This window comes from Diaporthe batatas (genome assembly GCF_019321695.1).
Source record: "Diaporthe batatas strain CRI 302-4 chromosome Unknown Contig00003, whole genome shotgun sequence".
Lineage (NCBI taxonomy): Eukaryota > Fungi > Ascomycota > Sordariomycetes > Diaporthales > Diaporthaceae > Diaporthe > Diaporthe batatas.
The window spans coordinates 3,191,786-3,217,324 of NW_025408550.1; the positions used below are offsets into that span (position 1 = coordinate 3,191,786).

The 25,539-nt window shown below is 53.1% G+C and overlaps 3 protein-coding genes across 3 annotated transcripts; 1 reads left to right on the top strand and 2 right to left on the bottom strand.

The window, feature by feature from the left end:
- Positions 1 to 6,700: 6,700 nt before the first annotated feature.
- On the bottom strand, positions 6,701 to 11,343 carry KVR01_003051 (uncharacterized protein). Its single transcript, XM_044783770.1, has 2 exons — positions 8,703 to 11,343; positions 6,701 to 8,613 (listed from the first exon to the last, which is right to left on the bottom strand). Exons 1-2 carry the CDS (start codon positions 9,430 to 9,432, stop codon positions 7,814 to 7,816), a joined length of 1,530 nt encoding a protein of 509 aa, XP_044648066.1. The 5' UTR covers positions 9,433 to 11,343; the 3' UTR covers positions 6,701 to 7,813.
- A 6,400-nt stretch (positions 11,344 to 17,743) lies between these two features.
- On the bottom strand, positions 17,744 to 22,593 carry KVR01_002245 (uncharacterized protein). Its single transcript, XM_044789262.1, has 6 exons — positions 22,434 to 22,593; positions 21,559 to 22,354; positions 21,259 to 21,503; positions 20,342 to 21,210; positions 19,913 to 20,281; positions 17,744 to 19,318 (listed from the first exon to the last, which is right to left on the bottom strand). Exons 2-6 carry the CDS (start codon positions 22,287 to 22,289, stop codon positions 19,091 to 19,093), a joined length of 2,442 nt encoding a protein of 813 aa, XP_044647260.1. The 5' UTR covers positions 22,290 to 22,354; positions 22,434 to 22,593; the 3' UTR covers positions 17,744 to 19,090.
- A 5-nt stretch (positions 22,594 to 22,598) lies between these two features.
- KVR01_002703 (uncharacterized protein) lies at positions 22,599 to 24,115 on the top strand. The gene is made up of 4 exons (XM_044786747.1): positions 22,599 to 22,938; positions 23,006 to 23,095; positions 23,156 to 23,212; positions 23,326 to 24,115. Exons 1-4 carry the CDS (start codon positions 22,917 to 22,919, stop codon positions 23,361 to 23,363), a joined length of 207 nt encoding a protein of 68 aa, XP_044647718.1. The 5' UTR covers positions 22,599 to 22,916; the 3' UTR covers positions 23,364 to 24,115.
- The last annotated feature ends 1,424 nt before the right edge of the window (positions 24,116 to 25,539 follow it).

The window sequence follows — 25,539 nt, forward strand, 5'->3', positions numbered from 1 at the left end:
ATGCATCTTATCATATCACATTGTATAGGTTCATTCCTTCGGTCCAGAAGTCACAAAGCATGGCCCGTGAGACAGTACGAAGAACAAAGAATTTCATATTACAAGCCTCTGAAGGGTTTGAAATGGTGCTCTGAAAACAGATGCAATTGGCTTTCACACATTCCGAGTCTTCGAGCGTTGTGTGAATCAACCTACATCGTGATCAAGCTCCTCAGTCATACACTCTCTATATCCGCATGGTTTCAAGTTCAGAGTTCTTGGGGGGGGGAGTTTATGGTTCACACTGTTAGTAAGCCAACAGGAAATGGATGCACCCACACCTCAAGGCGTGGATCTGACACTTATGTTGGCTGGTAGAAGACCAAGCCAGATTTCTAACTGTGTTCCCTGCTAGTAGTTCAAGTTGACTACAGCCCCTTTTCTGAGGCTTTCTGTCGGAGGACGGTAGTGATCTTTTTACACGGATGGCGAACGAGATACGTGGGGAAAACCCAGCGGGATTGCTTTTCCTTGAAGTTGGATAGTAACCGAAGATCACTCAAGCAACCATCATTCACAGAGGTAATTACTACAAAACAATGAGCAGCACGTAACTTGGAACGTAACTTGGAACGCATAGAGGCTTTGTACCACAGACGCTATGATAGGTGATCCAGCATTCACAAGTGATCATCCAGCTAAGCAATTCTTTCTTTTCTTTTGCCTCCAGCCTACCCTCAAGATCCCACAACTATATCCGAACCTCAAAGTGCTGGGCCTGTGAGGGGAGACCATGATTCGAGTCCAACGCTTACAAGGGGATACACAACGTTCTTTATTTCTGCTTTTGCTGATTTTGAAAGCTCCCATGCCCGTATATATTGAGAAACCATCCAGTCTTGCATGCCCAGGTATCACCTCTTATATCAGTACACGGTGACTGCTGTGTTTGATGGAAATGATACAGCCTTCTGGCCGCACAATAAGAAGGTATATTCGGCGGCGTCAGAGTGAGCAGAGGCTTGAGGTCATGCCTAGACAGAGTGTCGATATTTACAGCCTGGTAGCTTGAAGACAACACATATACGGAAAGGGACGGCTTGATGCTAAGACTTCACAATATGACTTAGTGACAAACACGTCGAAGATACGTAGATACCTAGGTAGGATATCGCTCGTAGCTAAACCTAGATATAGGACGTCGCACATGGATGAACAGCATGGGTGACCAGCGTGACGAAATATCTACTGCTGCGCATGTGCAGCCAATCATTGAATATTCTTACTGTGGATGTACACACGAAGGACGACCAACACATAGATTCTGATAAGACTGGTCAACAAAAGATGGTATGAGCATAATACAAAGCTTTCAAATATTATAAAGTGTAATTTGTGATTGTCTATAATATGGATTGCGTCTTCAATTAGTACAGTCGTTGCCGGCTCAACTTAGCAGAGGAGCCCCAAGAAGACGGGGAGCCATGGGAGAAATATACCTACTTAAGTACAGCCTACACGCAGCCACTCTCCTCTCTGCGACTTGACGGCCGGGTTCTGGATTAAATTCAGCAACCCATCACACAGTTGAGCAGACCATTCAATCAGTCCAGGTGTAGCGTCATTCGATCGGTTCCAAGGTTTCGTTTCTCGCCCCCATACAAATAAAGTGTGGGTATTTTTTATTTTTTTTTGAACGCCGGGTCTTTGAGCGTTTACTACTGTATGAAGTCACCGTGTATGGCTTCGCACGTATACGGAGTCGAAGCGAAACCAGGCAGTCAGGATCCAGAGAAGCTGCCAGATCATGGCTGACGCGTTCTGCCGTTCTGCCTGGAGTTGGTCATGTGAACCCTAATCAACGGCAAATGGAGCTATAGTAACTCACGAGAACTTCTCCATAAGCATGCCTGATAGCCCGAGAAGCGATGACCAAAGCTACCACACATTACTCCCTACCTAGGTAAGTAGTGCCTCAACCGAGCCGTCAAAGATCTCGACATTAGCAGGCAATCCTTTCACCGATACACTCAATGTTGAGCAAGACCCCCTCGTGTACAAGAACCCCGATGGGCTCGTACATCCAGGAGGGAAAAGACATCATACGACTCTAGTCTCCCATATCGCGCATCGCTGTCCAGAACAAAGACGTTCGTGACCCTGACGAGCAGAAGGGCGCTTAATTACTTAAGTAGTCGCCGCGCGAACATAGCAGACAACCGCTGCTTTCTCGACGAGAACGAATCTGAGGCGAGGCAATTTTCCAACACCAACTAATCCGGATCCGTGTAGTGATAGCACGTCCACGGCATTCATGAGGAAGAAAGTGTGCATGGCCGTCGGTAGCTATGAAGTTGACCAGGCATTTCTGGATCGGATACATGCCCCCCACACCTGGTCCTATATATTGCGTAACATTCACCTGGACCAACTGACGCCAGCGTGCTGGCGTTCGAATAACTAATACTTTCCCAGGTGAACAAGGCCTCTCTTTCTTGGACCATACCCAAGTGGTTCATTCTCTTCAAGGCACAGTCCTCTTTTCAATCCCGAGGCCATTCCCAGTTAGCAACTGAACCTACACACTACCCACGTACCTAGGGCATCTAAATACCTACACAACGTCATCGACCTGCACTACCCGTGAGGGAGCACTGACGTTCTATGCACAAGGCTCAGGAGTCGGGACATCCCCGCTCTCACAGACGTTACTATGCAAGGTCATGACAAAGACGACAGTCGCATCGTCTTCCCACCGTCGAATGCCTTGCCAAGCTTGCATTGCGGTGGTATCAATTGATCAGCTGAGCATCGTATCCATTGGGCGAGGTGATCAGACTGCCCTGGAGCAACACTATCTAGGTAGTAAGTTCTGATGAAATTTATGAGGGCGGTCCCACAAGCGTCGATCGTGTGCATTGCTTGCTGAGTGTCGCGTTGGCCTTGTCCACAGAGAACCTCCCCACAGACGACCACTAGAGCGCGAGAAGCAGTCCGACTTCCCTCGTACTGGAGACCTAATTGTGCTGAGCAATGCGACTCTGTCCTAGGAGCCAGTGGCTTCTGGCAACGCGACTTACCCACCCAGTACATCCACCCCAGCCTCACGGGGCAACATCATGGCACATCCGGAGAAATGCTGTCCAGAGACCTGACGACTTGGCAGGTCGTGGCTGGTGGGCCATGCAGACTCAACAAAACCTCCCACGAGCCAAATCGCTGAGCCGGAGGGAGCAGCCTGTCGCCAGAGGCCATCGAGGTTCAGAGCCCAAGACAGCCGCGTGGCGCCGCGATGTGCCGCTGGCCAACCCATCCTCTGGCTCGGCGAACGACCCGCCGGTCCAGCTGCCATCCACTCCAGCTTCCAGAACTGACAAGGACTTCGTGGCAGCCGATCCACCGACGCGGACCATACTAACTGCCATTGTTCAAGGCGGGACGCGAGGCGGCCGGGACACGCGCGTATTATTTTTGGTACGGCAGCACGGCCTGGAACCATTGCCTGTAGACGGGCGCATCTAAGGGCTCTCGAACCCCGCGACAGCCTAGCTACCTACCTGCCTGGGTATGCTTCTCGCGGCGGAGGGGCCTATGTGTCCGCTCGCCTGCCGGCGGGCCATCAGGCCGCGAGAAAGGACAGGCCCCACAGACGTCGTGATGTGGTTCTACTACCTAGGTGCACATGTGTCGGTGACGCCCAGGCTCGTCACACGCCCCTACGTCTCTTTATCGAAGAACGATACCGAGCGCCTTAGAGGCTAAATAAAATTCACGGCAGGCGAGGCATCGGAATATGGGCCATGAAAAGGGGGGGGGGGGCGCGGCAGAAGCTCTCGGAAGGACAGGTCAACCCCAACCCACAGCCACCCACACAGTCCGGTCCTTTTACACTACAGGGTCTTCCCTTAATTCTTGTCGTGCAGGGACTTCTGACCTCCTCTAATGTAACCTGCTTCCCACCAACCAATTGCCCTCCTCACACGGTACCTACGTTTTTCCAATACAACGCTACAAAACAGCTACCTAAATTCTAATGAATTTTGCTGTGTCTGGTGGTATTTTTTTGTGAGTACGCACAGACTTGAAATTTACTCTAGGGATCCTTTCCTGACCTCTCAGAAGTCGCTCTGCGACGAGAATTAGGGGAAGACCCTGTACTTAGACAAACACTATACTCAGCCAGAGCCCGGCACTCAATAGTCAGGGTGGAGCCCTCACGGTAGGAACAAGAGACTCGAGCAGGAAGACCCGGCGGGGCAATCCCATCACGATCTGCGGGTCCCACCGCCCACAGATAGGCCAATGACGACGGACCTGCAGACCCTCAACGCGGCGTCGAAGAGAGTCTGGGCTTTGGACCCCGACAGAGGTCTCGAGGTCACTCACCGCCAGAGTGCTATCTCTCCCAATAGGGGTTTCGCCTGACACCACCAGCCCACTGTCTCCAGCGAGAAGTGCGGCTGCTGTCCACCACGCCTTGTCACGCCTTCGGGGCCAGGGGCCCAGAAAACAACGCAGGTTTGGGTCCCATGTGCCACTGATCCAGCGACGTGCAGATGGGGATGCATCCACGCCTGCTCCACAATGAGGTGGGTGGCTGCACTACTACCGGGAGGTGCTAGGCCGGATTGTCTGTCCTGAGTTGTAGTCCAGATGGGCACTCAAGCACTCAGTCTTTACCCAGGTACGGGAGTACTCACAGGCTGACAGGTCGGCGAGGGAGACAGACCCGATTCGGTTGAAACAACAAACAGGACCACCAAGAAGCCTTGGACCCTCGAAAGTCAAGAGGCAGGGAACACCGCTGCTGCGGGCTGGGCAGGCTGGGGACGGCCTTGCTCACGTCGTCCAAGCCCCCGGGGAGCTAATGCAGGCTCTCGAGCAATGGGCTTGGGTTGTCGTCAGTCAGTCAGTCAGTCCGTCCGCCTGTCTGCCCATCGCCGGCGACTCTGCGGCCGGACAGAGGGCCAAGACGACTTGGAGCTTATGCAGCGGGCCACCCGCAGTCGCTCGTCCGGCGCCATCATTGTTACCCAGCCAGCCAGCCTGCGGGATAATACAGTAGTCTGCTACTACATGGTATCAATGAGGACTCGAGCTTCATCAAAGAGATCAAGTGCCACTACTGCCTAGTGCCGTTGCCAGTCCACCGGATTCATCGGATTCTCATAGTGCTCGTCAAGCTTCATGCAGGAGATCGGGCACCACGGGGGCAACTCTCCTGCTTGCCCGCCGGGCAGTGTGAGTGGAGGGAGATGCGCCCGGACAGGCATGACGGGCTGTGGGCACGGCCTTCGCGATGGTGTCAGTCGACCTTGGCTGCATTGGGCGACGTGCCAGTGTGCCTCGTCCTTTGATGGCATCGCCCGAGTGGGTTTTGTTTCTGTTTCTCTCTGCCACATTCAATGTTGCCACACTCCCGCCCACACAAAAAACACCCGGCCAAGTTCACATCCAGCCAGCCAGCCGGCCCAAATTGCCGAGTAGCATCGCGTGTGGGAGAGACACAAGCGCGGCAGCGCCTGCCTGCAACGGGCAGATAGCATGGCTAATATTGCCCCTCCGAGGCGCGGGAAGAGAAAAAAGCACTGGGTGCTATCAATGCGAGCTTCGCCTTTGCGCCGCTGGCGCCGGTAGTCTGACAGGGCCTACGAGGCGGAGACGGACAATATATTAAAATGTTTCCCAAGATCCCTGACAGCCAGAAGCTTTCTCGGGCAGATAGAGACTCGATGCGACGTCAGATAGACCCGCCAGGGCCGTCACCCGTCTGGTCCTGGGCGTTGTTCGCGATGCTACGCCATGATCCAGGTCGGTGAAGAGCGCCCGCATCAAGAGTGATATTGCAGAGTCCCTGCGGCCGCGCCTGCACATGCAACCCGGGGCAACTCAGGAGAGCAGAAGTAAGACAGAAAGATAAGACAGACAGGCGGACAGGCTGGAAGGCGGCTTGCAGACACCAACCTGCCTGCATAGGGGAATGCCCAGGAATCATCCATACTCTCCTCGCTCCACCATCGTCACCAGAAGCACCGGCACGTAGCAAGTGCACAAGGGATAATGAATGAAGGGGAAGAATACTGGCGGCAGATAGATCACCAGGCCCACCCCGTCGCTTCCCACCACCATATGCAACAGCTGCAGAACAGTCGTAGTGCACCAAGATAAATTATCCGAACTTGGGACTGGCTGGCTGGGCCGCCGTTTCTTCACTCTGAGCTGTCCTGGACTTCTGGTAGCACCACAAGACCCTGCTAGGGTGTGACTCGTCAGAATGGCTGATGGTGGCGTCCCGTTACGCCTATCCTGGCCCTGTCTCTGCTGCACAAAGCACCAAAGCAGGGCGAGGGGGGCCAGGGGCCAGGGGCCAATCAGCGAGCCGCGATGCTCTACAGGAGAAGAACAAAGCGTCGAGTCCGCCCTATGCAGCACTTTGAGGGCAGCAGGACAGCATGGGCAGTGAGTGGGCAGGACAACGTGGGTGCCTCGCCCTGTAACCGCAGTGGCTTGAATTTGCTGCAGTTGATGAGCAAGGCAACCCACCCACCTCCTCCCCCCCCACACACACAAGAATCTATACTTGCAACCCATACACACTCAAGGCATCCTGGGTGGTACGGCGCCCGGGACGTGGTCTTGGTGTAAGCAAGCGTTGGTGTGTCCCACTGTGTAGCAAATTCGCCGAGCACCCGTCATTTGGCTAGAAGCAACCGGCCTCGACCGAAAGGCAGGACGGCGTGCCATTGACTGTCTGAGAGCAAAAAGATCTAATACCTGGCTCGTAGCGACGACCACGACGAGGAACAAAGAAACTTCCTCCGCTCCAAGGACACTTCCGGGGAGGCTAGAATACAGCTAGCTGCCAACAGCCCATTCTCGATCTCGGGACAGTCCGCTCCTGGAACCCATGAGTTCGACCGACCTCTCCTTGTTTGTTCAACAGCTTGACCCGCGCATTTCCCACCAAAAAGGCACGGCAAAATGTGTGATGTCCTGTGTGGTCCAAAACGTTGTATTTGTATTGAACACTGGGCAAAGCTTCTTCCGCATGTGCCCCTTGCTTCGCGAGGAACAACCCCCCCGGCAGTGCCATTGGGAGATTCCTCTCGACAGCTAGTGAAACGTATGTATATCCACCAAGCCGCGTGAGCGGCTGACAAGATCGGGATGGTCACCCCGAAGATCTCTAGACTCGTCATAATGTCCCGTTTCTCATAACATCTCTCCCCATTTTCCTTCGATTCCAAAATATTCAGACAGCCAAGCCCAGGTATTGGTGACAAGAAGCGAACGCGAAATCCATGAACTGCAAGCCGATCTATGACCGTACTGAGCACGCCAGAAATGCACTCCGTAGAACTCAAGTAATCCAAAACGGCGCGCTCCGGTGGCAGGTCCTCGCGAATTCCTCTTGACCAACTAGTCTCGACGTCGTCGACCACAGCCAAGACCACGGTGGCATTCTTGTAACAATGCCTCCACAAATCCAACCCCAACTCCATGCTCAAAAACACAAAAGGAAAAAAATGGGGACAAGGCCCCCAAGCCCGTAAAAATTAATATGGCATATACAGATCAAGCTGTAAAACGAAATCCGGCTTTTGTGTCCCTGGTCGAGACCCTCGATACTGTGTTCCTCGGGGTCAAGCTCCTTTCTTTTTTGGTAACATTTGATGAAGCCTTTGGCTTGCAAGGGCACAACCCAAAGAGAGTCCGGCGGCGGAGAAAAAGGAAATCCAGGAAGTTGATGACATAAATAAGGTCCAATGGAGATAAGATTCCAGACAGCGGCGCTGTGGAGCCTTGCCCTTTTCGCCAGTCTCGTGATGGATTTTTAAAAGCCTGGTACAGGAAAAGAAACCTGAGGGTAGAAGTGCAGGGAATGGTGGATCTGAGGCGGAGGGGGTGCGTATTGCCTGAAAATATCCCAAAATTGTGGAAATCCAAATTTGGGGGCGCAGGTCCCATGTGGTGCCTGTTGTAAAGGTTGCACTGGCTGTGTGGGCTCCGGCATTACTCCTTGGTATATGTTGAATTGTGGGCCGCAGTTCAACATGCTTGGGTCGGCTGGAGCAAAGGTGGCCAACGGCGCCTGAGTAGGGGCGGAAACATTGGGTTCGACTGAGCAGTCAGGGCGGTCCTCATTGTCCAGCCCATCAACAGAGTCATCGTCTGAAGCGGCGCCGTCTATCGAGTCGTCGTCCGACGAGTCCCCATCGGAGTACTCGTCAACAGATTCGGCAGGAGAAGGAGGATAGTCGTAGTCCATAGCATCAACAACGGCGTTCTCCTGAACGGACGGGGAAGACGGCGGTGTCGGCAGAGCTGGCTGCTCGGCGCATGTAAACCTGGAACAGGCCAAAATCCTCTGCTTCAACGCGGGTAGTGTGATCCTGTGTTCTGGGTCGCGTGTGAAAATACTCCCCAGAATGTCGCTCAGTTCGTCAGACACGGGAAGAATGGTCTTGAGGAATCCTGCGCTGCGGGTGTAGGCCCGGTACGTGGAGTCCTCAACAGATGCCTGCTTCCATGGGTTCCGTCCACAGGTGAGGTTCACCAGAATGACTCCTAGGCTCCAGACATCATTTGGGGCGCAGTAGTAGAAAGGCCTCCGGGATGAGTGGTCCAGGCATTCTATAAGAAAGAAAAAAGAAGGGAAAAGTTAGTTGCTGAACCGGGGACATCGGCTGGACCACTGGCCAGGCCCGTGATAAAAAGCTTACCTGGTGACATGTAGAAGGTTGAACCACAACCATAGTCGTCAGATCGCTCGGAAGATGTGGCCAGGCCGAAGTCGGCGAGCTTCACGGTCTCTCCCTGGTCTTTGACGAGAACATTCTCCGGCTTCAGGTCCCGATGGTAAATCCCCCGGCTGTGGCAGAATTCTACAGCATCCAGGATCTGGAGAAATATCCGCTTGGCCAAGTCATCCTTACCAACGTACTGCCCGCACTCTGTGATATTGTAGAATAGATCACCTTCAGGGCAGTACTCCAAAATGACAAAGATGCAGTCGGTGCCGTCGATAATCTTCAACATGGACACGACATTCCGATGGGCGGAAGCCTCCCAGTGCAGGCGGATTTCCCTGGTCTGGAAAGCCATCTGTCGTTGATCCAACGGTGTTCCATCGGCATTGAACTTGCTGAGTGTTTTCACGGCATAACGGACATTGGTGTAAATGTCGATGGCCGAGTACACAACACCATAGGCACCAGTGCCGAGGATCCCATCCAGGCGTAGCGAGCCTGCCAGGCAGCTTCCTAACCTGTCCTCAGGGGCGACCGGGACATATCTGGGCAGAGCTGGAGCTGGAGACTGGGGAGGAGACGGGGGAACTCGAAAAGGTCCTGTAGCGCCTGACGAAGGGATCGTGTAGTTCTGGCCAAACCCAAGTGGACTCAAAGGGGGAGAAGGGAGATGGTTGTAAGCTGGTGCTGCGACATGACACATGATAAAGCTGTGGAATGAGTCCGGGAGTCCTGGGAGTATATCCTTCTGGCTTGCGGATGGAGCAGTCCAGGCACGTCCAAGAGAGCAAAAAAGAAAACTATGTCGAGACAGGCGGCATCAAATCCAAGTGAGGCTCGAGAATCCAAAATGTAGACAGCGGCAGACTTTCTGTCCTGATCCTATATGTTGGCTTTTGTCTGGAGGTCCTGGCCGTCCCTGTGGTTTTATGTCGAAACAAACAAAGATGACGTCGAAGTCAACAGCATTCAAGAGCGGCGGTTCTCCGTATGGAATAGACTGGTCGAAAGAGATGGCTCTCAAAAATGCATAGGTGGGTGAGTATCCAAATCCTCGGTTCGTTGATGCAGGAGCGAGAGAAGTTCGAAGGTGAGGCGAGATGAAGAGTGATGTGAGGCTTGAAGGTGGTGCGAGAGAGGATATGGACTACCAGATGTATGAAGAGGGCTGACGCGATTTCTATCCGCAGGCCGTCTCGAAACGAACCTGGGCCACCCTTGTGGCACAGTACGAGTCCCAAGACCCAAGAGACAGTAGCAGGGTAGCCTGATCCAGATTTCAACAGGGGATGCTGCCGCCTTAGCTTTCCTGCTTTCTATTCTGGTGGGTCACCGGTGTCACCCAGGGGGTGTGGTCAGAGTGGACACCCCCCCCAACATGCACCCCTAGTCTCACAGGGGGGCTAGCAGGGCAGAATTAGCGTGGCTCTTTTGTGCTGGCACTCTTTGCTGACAGACAGACGTTTTGAGACGATAGACGCCCAGCGGCTCCGCTGGGATGGAGACAGCAGAGGCTGGGTTGATCAGTGGCAGTTGCCACGGTATGAGTCTTCTCTGTTCTTCAAGCAAGCAAGCAGAGTGAGTAATACCTGGTGTGTAGCTGGTGGGTGTTGTTTGTTCACACGAACGAGCCGCCCCAGCCGCTTGTTCACCAAGCAAGAGGCGATGCAATGCTTGTGCTGCTGCAGAAGTTTCCTCGTGGTTATTATGGAGATTAGTTGGAAGCAAAGCGTGCATGGGCAGCGTACACTACCAGTGGCCGTCTCCAGGTCTATGTGGCTGTGGTGCTATTGGTTTTGCTAGAGTTTAGATGAGAATTGCCCAGGCCACCTAGCATCATCTTCATTGGACATTTAGTTTCGTCCGTGGGTATTCCTACTGCCCACCCCCCCTGCCCCCTGTGTAGTCTTGCGCTTGAAGACAAGATGACGCGGTATGTGTAGGGCAAAGCTGACGTGCGAGATAGAGAGGTCTGAGACTGATGTTTCCCAGAACCAATGAGACAATCAGTGGGATGGCGATGTTTCTGTAATGTCAGACCCCGATGCACACAGACCGGAATGACCTACACTGGCATGCCAGTGGGACACACGTGAAGCTGCAGATTGTGTGGTATGTAGAGCACCAATACGGCCCTTGCGGAGCACGGACTGTAATCTGGGCTGGCATCAGCGTACGGCACAACAACATGAACAACAACATGAACAACAACAACAAAGGCGCGGCATGATAGTCGGGAGACGGACGAGCCAGGCGTTAGAGCGATTCACACACATTGTTCGCCGGGCTAGCAGGCCGCAGTCACGATATACATGCCACTGCTGGGGTGCCGCTGGCGCCGCACGTTGAGGGCGGGACTGCATGTCCTCCGTGGCAAAGCTGCCCCGTGCGCCTCTAGTCCTTCCAACGGTGCGTGCCCGTGCCAGGTGTGTGTGGTACCGTGGTAGTGTTCTTGGGGGAAGAAAAAGACACGATAGGTCGTTCAGAGGGCCGAGCCACGATTGGCTGGAATGGGGCGAATCAGAGGCCAGGTCAGTTATTGACGGCGCATTGTCATGCAGCCATGTTCGTGAGGGAAGCCTCGTGATGGCACAGGATTTCGCAGGCTTGCCAGGGATTTGCTGGGGCCGCAGCTTGCCGAGGGGCGACAAGAAGAAATGAGGCTGCCCTTGTGTCTGCTGTGTGTGGAGGCCCCCCCCCTGGCTGCCTGGTCCAACTGGGACCTCGTCCTTGCCGTCTCTTGCTCAGCACGCTGCGGTGCTTGGGTGCCTCCCCCCAGCCCCCCACACCTCCCCCCTGCAAAAGAGTTTCGAGTGAGGGTGGCTCCAGACTCTGGTGCCAAATCAATCATGCGCATCTTAATTTGACAGGCCCGGCGGGTTGTTGACTTTGGGTGGATCCAGTCCACACCACGCGGGACAGCCAACAGCCAATCCACCGCCGCCAGGACAGTACATGGAACAGTACCAGCCCCCGATCCCCAGCCTGGGCGGTTTGGCCGCCTCGTGTCGATCACGGAATGGGCACAAAAGTGTGAGTGGGACCAGTGGCGGCATGCCATTCGATCGATTTGGGCCAGGGCCAGGGCCAGGGCGAGCAGGGCCGTGAGTCAATAGAACGAAGGATTGACGAGATGGATGGCTCGGATTTGTTGGCGCCGCAGTAGAGGCCTGCAGGTCGTCTGCGTGGCCAGCGGCCCCCGACCCTACTGGATAGTAGCAAGAGTAGTAAGCTGCTGGATGTGCCAGCAGCCGGTCGGTCGCCTCTGTCAGTCAAGTCTGTGTCTGTCTGTCTGTCAGCATTCCGACCGTCACCCCTCTACCGGCTCTGCTGCAACCCCCTGTCGCCCTGCCAGTCCGCCTGGCCTGTCTCCTTCCTTCCCCGTGCTCCCACCCTGTTCAAAAGTGCTCGTCGTCACGGGCAGGAACAGGGCGGCGGCGGCGGCGGCGGCGGGGGGGGGGGGTGGTGGTGGTGGACCCAGTCAGCGTTGCATCTGCAATCTTTTGGGAGGGTCGTATGCATTGGCAGGCGTCGCAGGACCGCCTTGATGCCAACACGCTTGGCCCGGAATGTTTCCTGACGAAGGTTTGGACAAGTTTGAGTCCAAGGCTAATGGCCACAGTATGTTGAGTCAGTGCTGCGCATGTGGGAGGAGCGAGATTTCGGGACTGAGGCTGGGATGCGCCTGCGATGCTGGTTGACTGCTGCTCAGCATGACGGCAATTGGGGGGAGAGGTATCCCGCCGGGCTGAAATGTGTCGTGCATTAGCTGGCAGCAGTGGCACTAACTCGAGGGGGGCCCGCAGCGCACAGTGACATGATAGTGCACAGATGCCTTGGCTCCCCAGGCGCCCAGGCTCACTTAGTCATCAAGACCCGAAAGAGGGACACACCTTGGCTGCTTCCCTGCTTCCCTGCTTCCCTGCTTCCCTGCTTGCCCCCAGCACCTGCAACGGCAGCAGATGTGTCGCACACCTGACACCCAGCGGCAGGAACAAATATTGGCTCAGCAATCTCGGCCGCGATGCCCTCCTGGGAAAGAGCACTCTTTCCATTGGAACCTTCCAAGCCCTCGCGTGTTCCCCAGTTGGGCCGTCCCTGGGGTCCCACTCCCACGTTCTGCACCCCTCTCGAGCCTATCATCAGCTAGCGTGCGTACTGTAACAGTGTAATATCCCGATCTGCAATTAGAAACCATCGACTCAGGACAGGTCCCCTGCCATCGGGCCCAGCCAGCCAGCCCGTCTGCCATGTTTGTGATGAGCGGGCTTTTTGCAAGCCTCGATTATCATCAGTCTGCTATCACCACAGTACAACTACAGTACAATAGGGCGGCCAGGAACAGCCGAGAGCCCGCCCAGTGGGCCAGCCCAGCACCCAGCAGCCCAGCAGCCCAGCTAACAGCCGTTCTAGAACTCGACGTGCCGCCTGTTTATATTGCAGAGCACAAATGCAATCTTGCAACCCCCTGCAAGGCTCTGCGGCGAACCACTGCGACAGTGCAGACGTACGGTGGCAGGCTGGCAGGTAGCTTGATAGCTGCTGGCGCCAGCTGAACTGTACTATTCCAACCCGCGGTACTTTCAAATGTTGTGTGTCCAGTCAGTCAGTACGGAGTACGTGTCCGGCAGAGTCAATTGCCAATCTGAAACCACGACATGGGTTGTGGGCCAATGGCCGGCCGTCGAGTAGGCCCAGGGTCCCATCACGAACCCTCGAGAGGTTGGTATGCACTGCGCAGTCATAAGCGCTTCGGCACGTGTGGACAGCCTGCCAGACCCTCATTTCCCTCCCAGCGGCTGTGCAGGCCAAGGCGACGCGGCCTTGTTTGCAATGCGAGAGACTTGCTCTCGGGCGGACTCGGTCGTCCAATATCGTGACGCCTGTGCTACTTGCAAAACATGTGGCAGGCGAGTGACACCGTAAACGTCGTATGGACCATCCGAGCATAGCATCCGAGCATAGCATCACAAGCATCACAAGCATCCAGGCCCCAGGCCCCAGCCCCCGCATGCAGCCTGCCAGGCTGCCCAGGACCATCACCAGCAACAGACACCATACCGTGCTGCCGCTGTGCTATTTTCAGCGGCGGTTGCAGCCGCTCGCTGCCGGAGTATCTCTCATCGGAGCCGCTGAGGCACACGACCCTTGGTCAGACCGGCCCCCAGATATCAAAGGCCGTGTATGTACGGAGTAGACACCCATGGCATTGGCATCTCAAGACTCGAGCACACCGAAGATCACTTGGGGCTTCATCTGAATCATCGGACCGACCACGCCTGTTCAGCAACGCGAGCTATGTCCGACCGACCTGTGAGGGCCGGGTCTCGCGACTCCAGGACGGCAATGCTATGTTCGCAATATGAGCACTCTTCGGACGGACAAGGGAGTCCTGGCTCAACCCCCCCCACAGAGGACCCTTGACACGCATGTCCAACAGGACCTGCGAGAAGGCAGAGACAGCCACAGCCTAACCCGGACTGCATACCGATCAGCCTGTCAGCCAGGCAGCCCTGGGGGCATGCAGCAGACTGGGGAGAGTCTGATCTTCTTCAATTGAATTGCTTGGCCGTCGGGAAAGTCGGGGATGCACAGTTTCGCGACGCTGGACCGGTTCCATAACCCACAGATCACCAGGCGATCATCAGCCACCGGCTGGGCAAGGGTCGATGGGATGAGGCGCGTCCTCGTTGCTCTGGTGCTTCATCTGAACTTGTCGTCAAGGGCTCAAGCTCACCCGAGGGCCCACCCGTGCGTGCCGTGTCAAACTGCGACAGAGTGTCTTGCAACTCCCGCTGCTGACCCAGACCATCTGGTCGGGCCCTCTGGCGATCGTTGTCGTCGTGTCGTACGGCCACGACAACCCACTGCTTTGGAGAGCCGCCGCATGCAGTGGTGCCCGCCTTGGCGAGTCCGGGCCCAGCACCGCTGCGTCATGCCGTCCCGTTCCTAAACGCCAACCGTCCAGGCCGTCCTGTCGGAGCACATGGTGTGGCAACGGACAGCTGTGGGCTCGCGGGCTTTCTTGGCCTGCCGCAAGGCTACCTGGCCCAAGACGTCAACTAGCCACGTACAATTGCCCTCAGACCTCACTGCGCTGTGCACTCGTCCTTGGTACTGTACCGAGTACACGTTCATGTTATACTCGCCCGGGGCTCCCGCCCTTCGCCCCAACACCAAAGTAAATTGATATGTGCTACATACACCGAAAGCCTAATTCGTCGTGTCGCTGATAAAGCCGTGCGTGCTTCGGCCACCCGTCCTGCCGTCGTCTATACCGGACTGTCTCACGGCTTCGCGTCGGTCGCTCAACTGGCAACCTATCCGTGGTATCCCACATGTTCGGGAAGTGTTTCTAGAAAGGCATACCTCGGAGGTGGGTGTCGTCCGGGCGTTTCGTTCCGTCGCACTGAGGGCCGCACACTTTTGAGCTTGAAACAAACCCTGGGTGACCAGAGGATCCCCCCCAATTCATGCACGCCGCTTACGCCTTCAAGCTGGCGATCTTCAGCCTTTTCCTCGAATCATTTCAGACGAGAGCGGTGAGCGACAATGCATAAACATCAGAGGAATAAAGGACCCGCGATGTGCCCCCAGGTCTTAGCCTTGGAGTCCACAAAATATCGGCTCCCGCAGCGAGTCGGCGTCTCAGGAGCGGCGGCGGCGTCTGACAATCATGACTATCACGGCATCGGACGATGGGAGGATTCGTCCTAGGAATCCCACCCTCCGCCGCGGCGCCTCATCTGGCAAATCTGGCGAACGGATCCCAAAGGCTACCGTGCGCAATCTGTGGTCCTCAATTCAGGTCACCTGTGACCCCCCCTGGCACGAGTCCCGGCTTTCTCTTGACAAGGCCCACCCCGCCGTGGGTTGGGGCTCATCTACGTGAGGCAGAGCCTTCGGTGATGTCAGGGCCTTGCAGGTGGGGGGGCCGGCAGGGCCTACTCCTCGATGCCTGTAGGATCTGCCCTCCGGACCACACTGTCGGCAAGGTGAGGGCTGATGGGCGGGGACTGTGGTATCTCGCTTTCCGGCTTGGGCAAGGCCCGTCATGTCGGCGTCGCTAGAGGATCATCCTCCCTGCAATTTGGCGGCATGGAGGTCCTGCCCGGAGGCCATGGCCAGCAGCAGCGGACACTACAGATGATGCTGTTGTAAATTATAGCTCATCATTTGACGTCCATGTCGTCGTCACCTCATGTACATCAATCTCGATGGGCAGGGAGGGCCGCACACCAGCACAGCAGGGCACACCACCACCTGAACCCCATCGAAAATAGTGTTTTGTTTTCTTGCCGATCCGAGAAGTGACGCTATCAGAGCTTCCCTTCTAGAACTGGCCCTTGAGCAGACCACCGTTGTAGCCGACCAACCAACAGCCAACCAACCACCCTCAGCACCACGCCAGCGGAGCAACCACGCTGTCGGGGAAGCTAGGCAGCAGGGGCAGGTGCACGGCTGCATGAACGGCCTGGGTAGTGTAAAAAGGCCCACAGCCAAACAGCAACAGCAATCGACTCAGATCTCGATGGAAGTTGCTACATATCTCCATCCAAGTGCGGTCGCGATCCTACCGCGTGCCCGCCAAGAGATACCCGGGAGAAGCTGACCCCCCTGGCCCCCGGGAAGAGCGAGTGGACGGCCACGGTCAACGGTGAAGGCATTCCTCAATCCTTGGTTGGGCCCGCTCCGTGCGGAAGGCCCTCTCCGCTCAGGATATCCCGACATGCATCGTCGCGGATGACATCTTAGTTCAGCACCTAGGTAGTCATCTGCATGCAACCCGTTCCTGACTGCTCAGAAAATAGAGACACCCCGGTGGCGACCAAGAAGTGCATAACAGCAGATGGGTCATATCAAGTGACCGAAAAGGCCTTCCACCGGGCCTATCAGAACCTTCTTTGATCCTTTGCTGGCCGGATTTCTGTGAGCCGCCATGCGGCACAGACTTGATGACCGGAAGTACGGCGTACTATGGCATTCAAGTGCAATTGCAGCACGGACGAGCTGGTCCACCAACTGCAACCCTGGGGGCCAAGACATCACTGCTGTATGACGGGCCAGCCTTTCTGACGTCTCTCCGCCAGGCCGTCCAATCACAGGCCTCGCTTCCTACACCGACGACCAGCCTCGCCTGCAGTTGTCGGGCGCGCATCTGACAAGTCTCAAAGGAGAACGCCACGGCGCCTGGTGAGATCACTTGTTGAGATCGCGGGCGGCCCACGGGCGCCGCTGCTGGCATGGGCTGCATGGCTGGGTGGCTGCATCTGCGGCCTTCCGAGAAAAGTTGCCAGTGAACAGGACGAACACAACACCACCGCCACCCCATTTCAGGCCCATGGGACGACAGCAAGACAAGCCACCGGTTGCACATGCACATACGATGGCTGTCGACGCGCACAGGCGGTGCACCCGTTGGACAAGTGCCGGTCGTGCTGCATCCGCTTTCGTTCAGCTCCTCCTCCTTGGGGCGCTTGTGCCTCTCCAGACTCGCCCGCCTGCTTACACGCATACCGAGCGAGGCCTACAGCTGATGGTGTGGGCAATTTGTCGATAGGGCGCTGCAGGATGGAAATTGTGCCACCACCCCCCTCGAGGGATGGAGGGAAGCACAACTGCACTGCAGAAGAGGGACCGAGATAGATGCTGCACAAGTGGAAAACAGCAGATCTCACGTTTTTGGTGGACTGAAGGTCTCCTGTCATGTGGGACGAGGGATCCCGAGGTGGGATCTCCCGCCTCGTCTGATGAATAAGATGTGCGATGGGAAAGGAAGGCGCTCGCCTCCTCGTCGCACAGGTGAGAGCCACGATGATCTGGGCACCCGAGAAAGTTGACCTGTCGCCTTGCACTGACGTGTGCTCCCTCGCCCCCTGTTTGCCCCGCCATCTTGGCTGACAAGAGACGAGACGGCACAGAATATCACTTGGGGAAGAGCGAGGTGAGAGTTCATTATTCGAGTTTGCGTCGTCCTCTGTGTCGCCCGCTCGGTAGCGGGGATCACCAGCTGTGCCTCGATATGGACGCGTGCCCTCAACTGTCTCGTGACCTGTCGGACCTGCAGGCCCGGGGTACCCTTCTGAAGCTGACAAGATGTCTGTCTGCCCTGGTGGTACTCATCCTCACTTCTACATTCAAGGTAGGCCTGTACATGGGCCAGAAATTCTGGGGATTGTGAGTCGACAGTCGAGACGTACGTACAGCCATTCTGACAGGGTCGCGGTGTCACTGCATCTCAACGGCATCAAGCGGCGCTATCCTGCTCACTGCGTCTGAGATTCCTCTTCCCGCCAGCCATGGATATCACCACCTGGGCACAGATCGAGCACCTTCTCCCCTCAAGGGAGAAGGTTTCCCGCCCGGTCGTCGCACGACCCCAGTCAGCCTCGTTATGTTTCGGGCGGCTGCAGTGGACGAACAGCAGCACCAAGGTCTCACGGCATTTGCATGTGTGTATGTGCGTGCCCGGCACCCAGCATGCCGTGGAAGTGGCGGACGAGAATACCCGCATGCAGTAGACGCTGCGTCCTGTCCCCTTGCTTACCTTACGCAAGCCTGGGGTCGATATTGATCTGACGCTTGCTCTCGGTGCCGCCCCAGTGGCGACGCGACAATGTTTGGCCCCACCGGTGGCTCTGGATTTGTGCGGCGGGAGGATGGCCGGCGACAGTTATCCCTGTTGAATGCCAAGTGGCAAGCAATAGGATGGCAGGGACAAATTCCTAGAATAGGTTGGTACCTTGCGGCAAAGGAAGGAGGCGTGCGGGTAGCAAAATTGTCAACGGTCTCCCACGTCAAAAGGCCGAGGTAGACCTGGCGGAGGTTGTACACCGCGCTGAGTCTGTTTACCCATGCCAGATATGCATCGACATTCACCATCTGTATCTGGAGTTTGAGAGCCAGAGGCCGTCTGGGTGGTGGAGCCCCGAAGACTCCGAACTGCGGCCACCTTTAGGAATTGTGGGACTCTGATCATCCTATTGATCGAGATACCCGGTGTATAAGATCACTGGCCGCATATATCTTTATTCCCAGGTTGCCATAGCCCCCAGCGGGGAAAACCAATGCTCTAAACTAACAAGCCGCACTTGGTGTCGCAAATTGCTGACCGCATCTAATTTTGTTTGCCTGTTTCGTGTTCTTCGATCTAATGTGAAACTTTGGAAATCTAGTCCCGGCTGCCAAAAAAAAGGAACTTGGGGATGGCCAAACACCGACGACCGTGGACTCGGCAGGAAGGAGTACATAGCAGAAGGTAGTGCCAACCCGCGTCTATCTGTCACTCACAGCAGGCCAGCTCGAGGTCCCTAATTGGCTACTCAACAGTACCTGAACCGACCATGTCAAATCCGAGGGATTCATCGGCGTTGGGTCGTCGTCGCGATCTTGTCGTGGAAGAAGGGATGCTTTAGCGCCTCCGCAGGCGTGATCCTCTTGTCGGGGTTGAGAGCGAGGCAGCGGTCCAATAAATCGTGAAATAGATTGAGTTGCTTGGTCTCCAACTCATCCATGCCGCTCGATGCGGCCATGAGGCGTGTGCGGAGGTCGCGTGTGGGCTTCACCACACTCAGGATTCTGATATTGGTCTGTTGGTGATCAGAGACTCGGGTTAGCTCTCAGCTCACACTAGAATTCGCCAAGCGATACAGGATCTTGAAGGATGGAAGTGGAAGGCATGAAGGATGCAAGTCACACGCATAAGCTCCCAGGGCCGCAAGCGGGTCGCTGCCGCGAAGGATGGCTAGTCATTGTGGCGCGAAGTGATGGCAGTCGTCACCGGGACAGCCGGGGCAGCGATTCGGTCGCCCAGCGGTTGTGCAGGCCTCCGCAGGCGAGGGCATCTCTGTCGCTAGGCGACTTCGAACTGCAGGTCGCAACGCTGGCCTGCCATCTTGCGGCCCGCACTTGCGAGAGAGGAGGGTAAGGGTGGTGACCCTGCATAACCTCGGAAAGTTTGCCCAGCCTGCGAGTGGGTCGCCGGCGTACGTGGAATCGTACCGCAGCAGCGCTTAACACGACTCAGACAGGCAACAACCTCATTGTGGCATACTTTCCCAAATATACCGTGGCTCCACGACCAAGCAATCATGCATAAACATGCTTTCTGCCGTCGTAGTGCAGGTGACCAGGGTGTGGGTGTGTGCAGAAACATGATGGATGAAAAGAAGGTTATGGCTTACCTTTCCTAAGACCTTGTCCCTCTCCTGACTGACAAAGTTACCCTGCTCATCAAAATGGTGTTGCCAGATCCGGCCTCGGCGATAGAGCTTGGTACTCATTTTGCCCCTAATCTCGATGATGGCACGGAGCATCTGGTTGTTGCTGTCACCCGTAAATAGAATCTTGCCTGTGTAGAGTTCGTACAGTGTACAGCCGATGGACCACATGTCGATGGGGTAGTCATTGGGCATTCCAAGAATAATCTCAGGAGCCCGGTAGAATCTACTGACGAGGTAAGGTGTGATCTCGTCGTGCGCGGTCGCTGCGTCAGTTCGATCGATGGCCGTGCCCAAGTCGCAGATTTTAAGGATGTTGCGTTGCTCATTGACCTGTGATCTTGTGAGCGTTCTGTGTTGATGTTCAATGTGTTGATGGATTGTTAGGCTCACCAAAATGTTGTCAGGTTTCAGATCCGCGTGAATGATGCTGCATTTCCGCATATGTGCCAGCGCCAAAAAGATCTGATAGGCGTACGCCTTCGTGGCGTGGAGGTTGATGCCGACATTGTTCCCAAACTTTTTCAAAACCTCCCTCAAGTTCAGACTGAGGTTCTCGAAGGCCATGCAGAGATGGCCCTTGTGCTCGAATGAGCGCTCGAACTTAACAATGTGCTTCCTGTCCTCTGGATCGGCCGAGTTAAGCTTCTGAAGGATCGCAATCTCGGTGAAGCCACCCTTCTTCAGCGCATCGTTGTTCCTCATAATCTTGATGGCGATCAGCTTCTTGGTGGTGATGTCGACGGCCCTGGCGACGCCTGAGAACATGCCCTTCCCAAGACTTGACTGGACCTGATAGCGACCGTTGAGAATCTCGCTTGGACGTATCTTGTAATAGCCATCTTTGTCGTCATCCTCCAGTATGGCACCGCCTTTGCCTCCCTGCAAGGCTATGGGGTCTTCGGTGGGTGCCTTGGCTTTGGGCGCAGACTTCGGCGCAGCGAGCTTTTCCTCATCGAAGTCCTCTGCAAACATGTCAAAGTCATCGTCATCTTCGTTGTCAGGTTCCGTCGTCTGCATTGGTTCATCCTTGCCTGGCGTATCCCCCGACCCGGCGTGCAGACCAGCATTTCCATTGCGCATTTCATCTCGACGCTCATCCTCCCACATGTCGACGGTTGGGTCGTAGTCTGCTGCCGATGGACCATCTTCATCAGTAGTCTTGATGTCCCCATGAGTGTTGATGAGTTCCCGGTCATTTGCGACGGCAAGAGCCTCTGGTGACATGCTTTCCTGAGCGCGTCCGGCAGGAGAAGCCGCGCCTGTCTTGTCAGCGGCCTGATATAATGATTTCTTTGGGCCTGGCATACCGGAAGCAGGTGTCCTAGGCGTTTTCTGTGGCGTTGCCGCCTCTGACGGAGTCTCAACAGTGTGGTCATGTTTGTTAGCCTGTACAGCCTGGACAAGCAAGGGGGTCGAGGCGCGAGACTTTCTTAGGAGCGCTTCCCGGCGACGTCTTCGCCGCTCGATCTCGGCTTCTTCGTCGAGAGGAGTTGGTGCATCCCAGTCTTGGTCTGGTTCTGTCTTCGACTCCTTGGAAGCACCCGGAGAATCACTATTCGACGTTAGCAGCTGCGCCGCAGCTTTTGCAGAAGCGGGACGGTACGTACGTTATGTGCAGATGCGAGGTACCCTCAGCCATGCGCTCATCCGTAGCACCTTGATCAGATTTAGCAACTTCTTTGGAAACAAATTTGGCTCCAGCCTCAGGGGACCGCTTGGATGCGGTGTCATCCCGTACTTGCTTAGCAGTTTGGGCACCGTTTCTGGTTTTTTCAATCTGCTCGCCTGAACGATTCCGGCCAGGGCCATCAGCATCCCATTTGCCTCTTTGGTGTCTGTCCCTCCCATCTCCACGATTGTGCCGGTAGGGAGATGGACTCCGGGTGCGGGGTCGCTTGTCCGCCCGCCCATAATCACGGTCGCGTTTCTCGTATCGAGAAGCGCCGGAAGGGCGATCTCTTGATTCGAATTGGCGGTGGCCGGAGGGACGATCTGTGCTCTCATAGCGGCCGCGAGAAGCTGGACGGTCTAGATCCTCGTACGCATGTCGGCTCTGGGGTGGTGGGCCGTCTTCGTAATGGACTCTGAAGTGTCGCGGATCGGAACCGCCTCTCGCCCCCCTGTGGTGTGTATCGCGGTCATCGTCGCGGGATCGCTTATAGCCACGGGGTGAGCGGGGTTGTCGAGAACGAAAGTCGCCTTGGTCGGGAGAGCGGGTGTTGCTGGTTTGGCTTCTGTCCTGACGGTCAACACCGTTTCTTTTAGTCTGAGGCAGTGAAGTTGCCTTGGAAACCTCAACTCCGTTTTCCCTGATCTCGCCTTCGTCGGAGCTAGACATGTTGTCGTACGTAGTCCAACCGGACGGCAGATCCTCCAAGTTGTCGGTAAAACAATGACACTCCTCTGGTTTTGTCGCGAGACAAGCGCATGTGTCAGTCAAATTTGAGTATTCTCGTGGCAGCGAGCAGGAATAGAGGCCAACCGGATCAATCCTGTCAACTCTTCGTAGACTCAGGACAGGGCCCGGAGCGATCGCCGATGGCTAGAGCAGGAAGAGTCGCTGTGGCACCGGAGTTGGTGATAACAAGTGAAGTCGAGTCAGAAATGAAGGTTCGTGCAAGCCGGCAGCATCATGATCCGTTCAGGTTGGCCATCCTAGACTATGGCCGGGTCCAAGCCAGGCAAGGACGTCGTTTGGCTGAGTCAGTCAGAAGTCGGGCTTATCGATAGCATGTGCAGTGGACCAGTGTGACCAGGGTTCCACAGCCCACCTGGACCGCCGCTGCGCCGCTGCTTCCCGCGTGGGTAACCTAGGACTCAAAGATGCCCCTCGCCGCTTACTTTTCTATTCCTCGTCAGCACGCCTCAACGACCCAGCCTCCTGACCAACATCCCAAGGTCCACGCGCGTTCGCCCCCCGGGAATTTCGAACCCCTTTGACAACCTTTACAGCCAGACAAGCAAGATGGGTGGTGCCGACAGACAAGGTTGGTATTCTCGAATCAGTGTTGCGCAGGTTCTTGCGCAGCAGCTTTGCTGACATCCGGGAAACAGGCGGTAAGGCCAAGCCACTCAAGGCGGCCAAGAAGGCTACCAAGGAGCTCGACGACGAGGACAAGGCCTTCCTCGAGAAGAAGAAGGCTGGTACGTTTTACCTCGCACCCCCGACTCTGTCTCCTCGGTACTGACGCAGTGGATGATAAGAGGAGAAGGCGAGGAAGGAACTGGCTGCAAAGGCGGGCGGAAAAGGACCACTCAACAGTCAGTATCACTTGTCTCCTGTCACACACCCCCGTCCCCCGTCTTTCATGTCTTTGGAATGCTTCAGAAGGCAATATTTTAAATCCCCTACCATGACTGACGTGCGAAACAAGCTGGCGGGCAAGGGATTAAGAAAAGCGGCAAGAAATAAAGCGTTCACCGCGTTCAACATGGTCTCCGGGACCCAGGAACGAGAGCCACGTTCACGACGAGCACACGACAGGGAGCAAGGCTGAAATTCAGGGAGCATAGCGGGCAAGGTCTTCAAGAGGTGCAGCTGCCGTCGGATCTCCCATAGGAGGCTATTCTACATGAGAATATCCTTCTGGAAGGTGTCCACGAGAGAACTCCCGCAGTTTTGGTACCCTCGGGGCTGCTGACTGCAGGACTCTTCCTACACCTGGGCAGCGAGAGCGCCGCTTGCAGAACTGGAACTACATGACTTCTAGTACGAGAAATAATTATTCTGGTTGGAAACTGTCTCCCTCGCAGCCTGCTCGATGGAGTAATATGGATCGGACTATAAAAGCCAGGTCTATCTCGTCGCCGCTGCCTGGGGTTGGGGGCCTTTGAGTCCCAACGAGGGCAACGCGTCACGTGTAGGATTACGGTACCACCACCGCACCTTAAGAAATGATAACATATCATAGCAGCGTCCCTGTGGCTCAACTAATTGCTATCCATGTACCTAGGTAATCACACCTAGGAGGCTCCTCTATAGAACGTTAGTCTGCGGGAGGGTGTCCCACAGTAGGGTGTCTTATAAGAGAGTGTCTTATAGAAGGCTAAGAGACAAATACCCGAGCAGGGCTGTAGACTTTACACACCATACTGGTATTTCGTATTCTCGGCTCCTCATATAAATGAATACTGTTGCTGCGTCACAGCGGTCCACCAAAAAAAGTGTATCAAGATCCGCTATTGCGCGATCTTCAGGGTCCAACGTGAATGCACAGTGCCGTTACAATAGTAGCATATTCGACGTCAACAGCACTCGCCAAGCCCCTGGAACGCTAAATAGGCCCCGGGTAAAATAGACTAAATACTTTTTTATAATAAAACCTTAAATCCACATTTTATATATACTTTCCTTAATATATCTACCTTATTACTTTATATAACTTTAACTTTAAAAATAATAAAATAATAAAATAATAAAATAATAAAATAATAAAATAATAAAATAATAAAATAATAAAATAATAAAATAATAAAATAATAAAATAATAAAATAATAATAAAGTTAAATTAATTAAATATAACTTAATATATTAATATAAAAGATATCTTTTAATAATAATTTTATAATTAGTTTTTATTTAACTATATTATATTATTATAACTTTATTTAATTTTAACTTTATTTAAATTTCTTTTAAACCTTTTAATATTTTCTTTTAAAAGAGTTAAATTTAAAAAACCTTTAAACTTAAGTTTAAAATTTTTATAAATTTTAATTTTTTAAATTACATTTATAATCTCTTAACTTTTTAAAAATATATTAATTATTTTAAATATTAATAACTTTTCTTTAAAATAAAAATCTATTTTTATAAAATTATAAATTTAATTATTAATAACTATTTTTTTATATATAAATTATTAAAATTATAAACCTAAATATTATATATAATAATAAAGTATAATTACTTTATTTAAAAATTATTTTTAATTTAATAGATTATATAGTAAATTAAGTAATTACTTTTAAATAGTTTTATTTATAATATAATAAAGTTAATAAATAAATATTTATTTATAAAATAAAGTTAAAACTTTAATTAAAAATAATAACTTTATTTTTATTTTATTTTAATTAACTTATATTTATATTTAAATTATATAATAATATTATATATAATATTTAATAATATTAAAATTAAATAATTTATAATTTATAATAACTTTAATTTTAATAAATTAATTTATATTAAAGTTAATAATATTAATTTAAATTAATTAAATATAACTTAATATATTAATATAAAAGATATCTTTTAATAATAAATAATATTATAAATATAATAAATTATAAAGTTATTATAAAAATCTTATATAATAAATTTAATTAAATTAATTTTTAAAAATATATTATATTTTATCTTTTAAAATTTTAATTATTTAGTTTTAATTTAATAATAAAATTAAAAATATAAATAATTTATAATTTATAATTATAAATTTAATTATTAATAATTAATTTTATTTATTTATAAATTATTAAATTTATAAATTTAAATATTATATATATTAATAAAATATAATTATTTTATTTAAAAATTATTTTTAATTTAATAATTTATATTATAAATTAAATAATTATTTTT

What these genes read in the sequence shown, in the direction of transcription:
- KVR01_002245 (XM_044789262.1), bottom strand. Translation starts at nt 22,289, where the DNA reads ATGTCTAGCTCCGACGAAGGCGAGATCAGGGAAAACGGAGTTGAGGTT. An exon ending in ACCTCGCATCTGCACATAAC is followed by an intron (nt 21,504 to 21,558) that starts GTACGTACCGTC and finishes AACGTCGAATAG; the next exon opens with TGATTCTCCGGGTGCTTCCA. An exon ending in GGGACAAGGTCTTAGGAAAG is followed by an intron (nt 19,319 to 19,912) that starts GTAAGCCATAAC and finishes GATCACCAACAG; the next exon opens with ACCAATATCAGAATCCTGAG.
- KVR01_003051 (XM_044783770.1), bottom strand. Translation starts at nt 9,432, where the DNA reads ATGTGTCATGTCGCAGCACCAGCTTACAACCATCTCCCTTCTCCCCCT. An exon ending in AACCTTCTACATGTCACCAG is followed by an intron (nt 8,614 to 8,702) that starts GTAAGCTTTTTA and finishes TCTTTCTTATAG; the next exon opens with AATGCCTGGACCACTCATCC.
- KVR01_002703 (XM_044786747.1), top strand. Translation starts at nt 22,917, where the DNA reads ATGGGTGGTGCCGACAGACAAG. An exon ending in GGGTGGTGCCGACAGACAAG is followed by an intron (nt 22,939 to 23,005) that starts GTTGGTATTCTC and finishes TCCGGGAAACAG; the next exon opens with GCGGTAAGGCCAAGCCACTC. An exon ending in CCTCGAGAAGAAGAAGGCTG is followed by an intron (nt 23,096 to 23,155) that starts GTACGTTTTACC and finishes GTGGATGATAAG; the next exon opens with AGGAGAAGGCGAGGAAGGAA.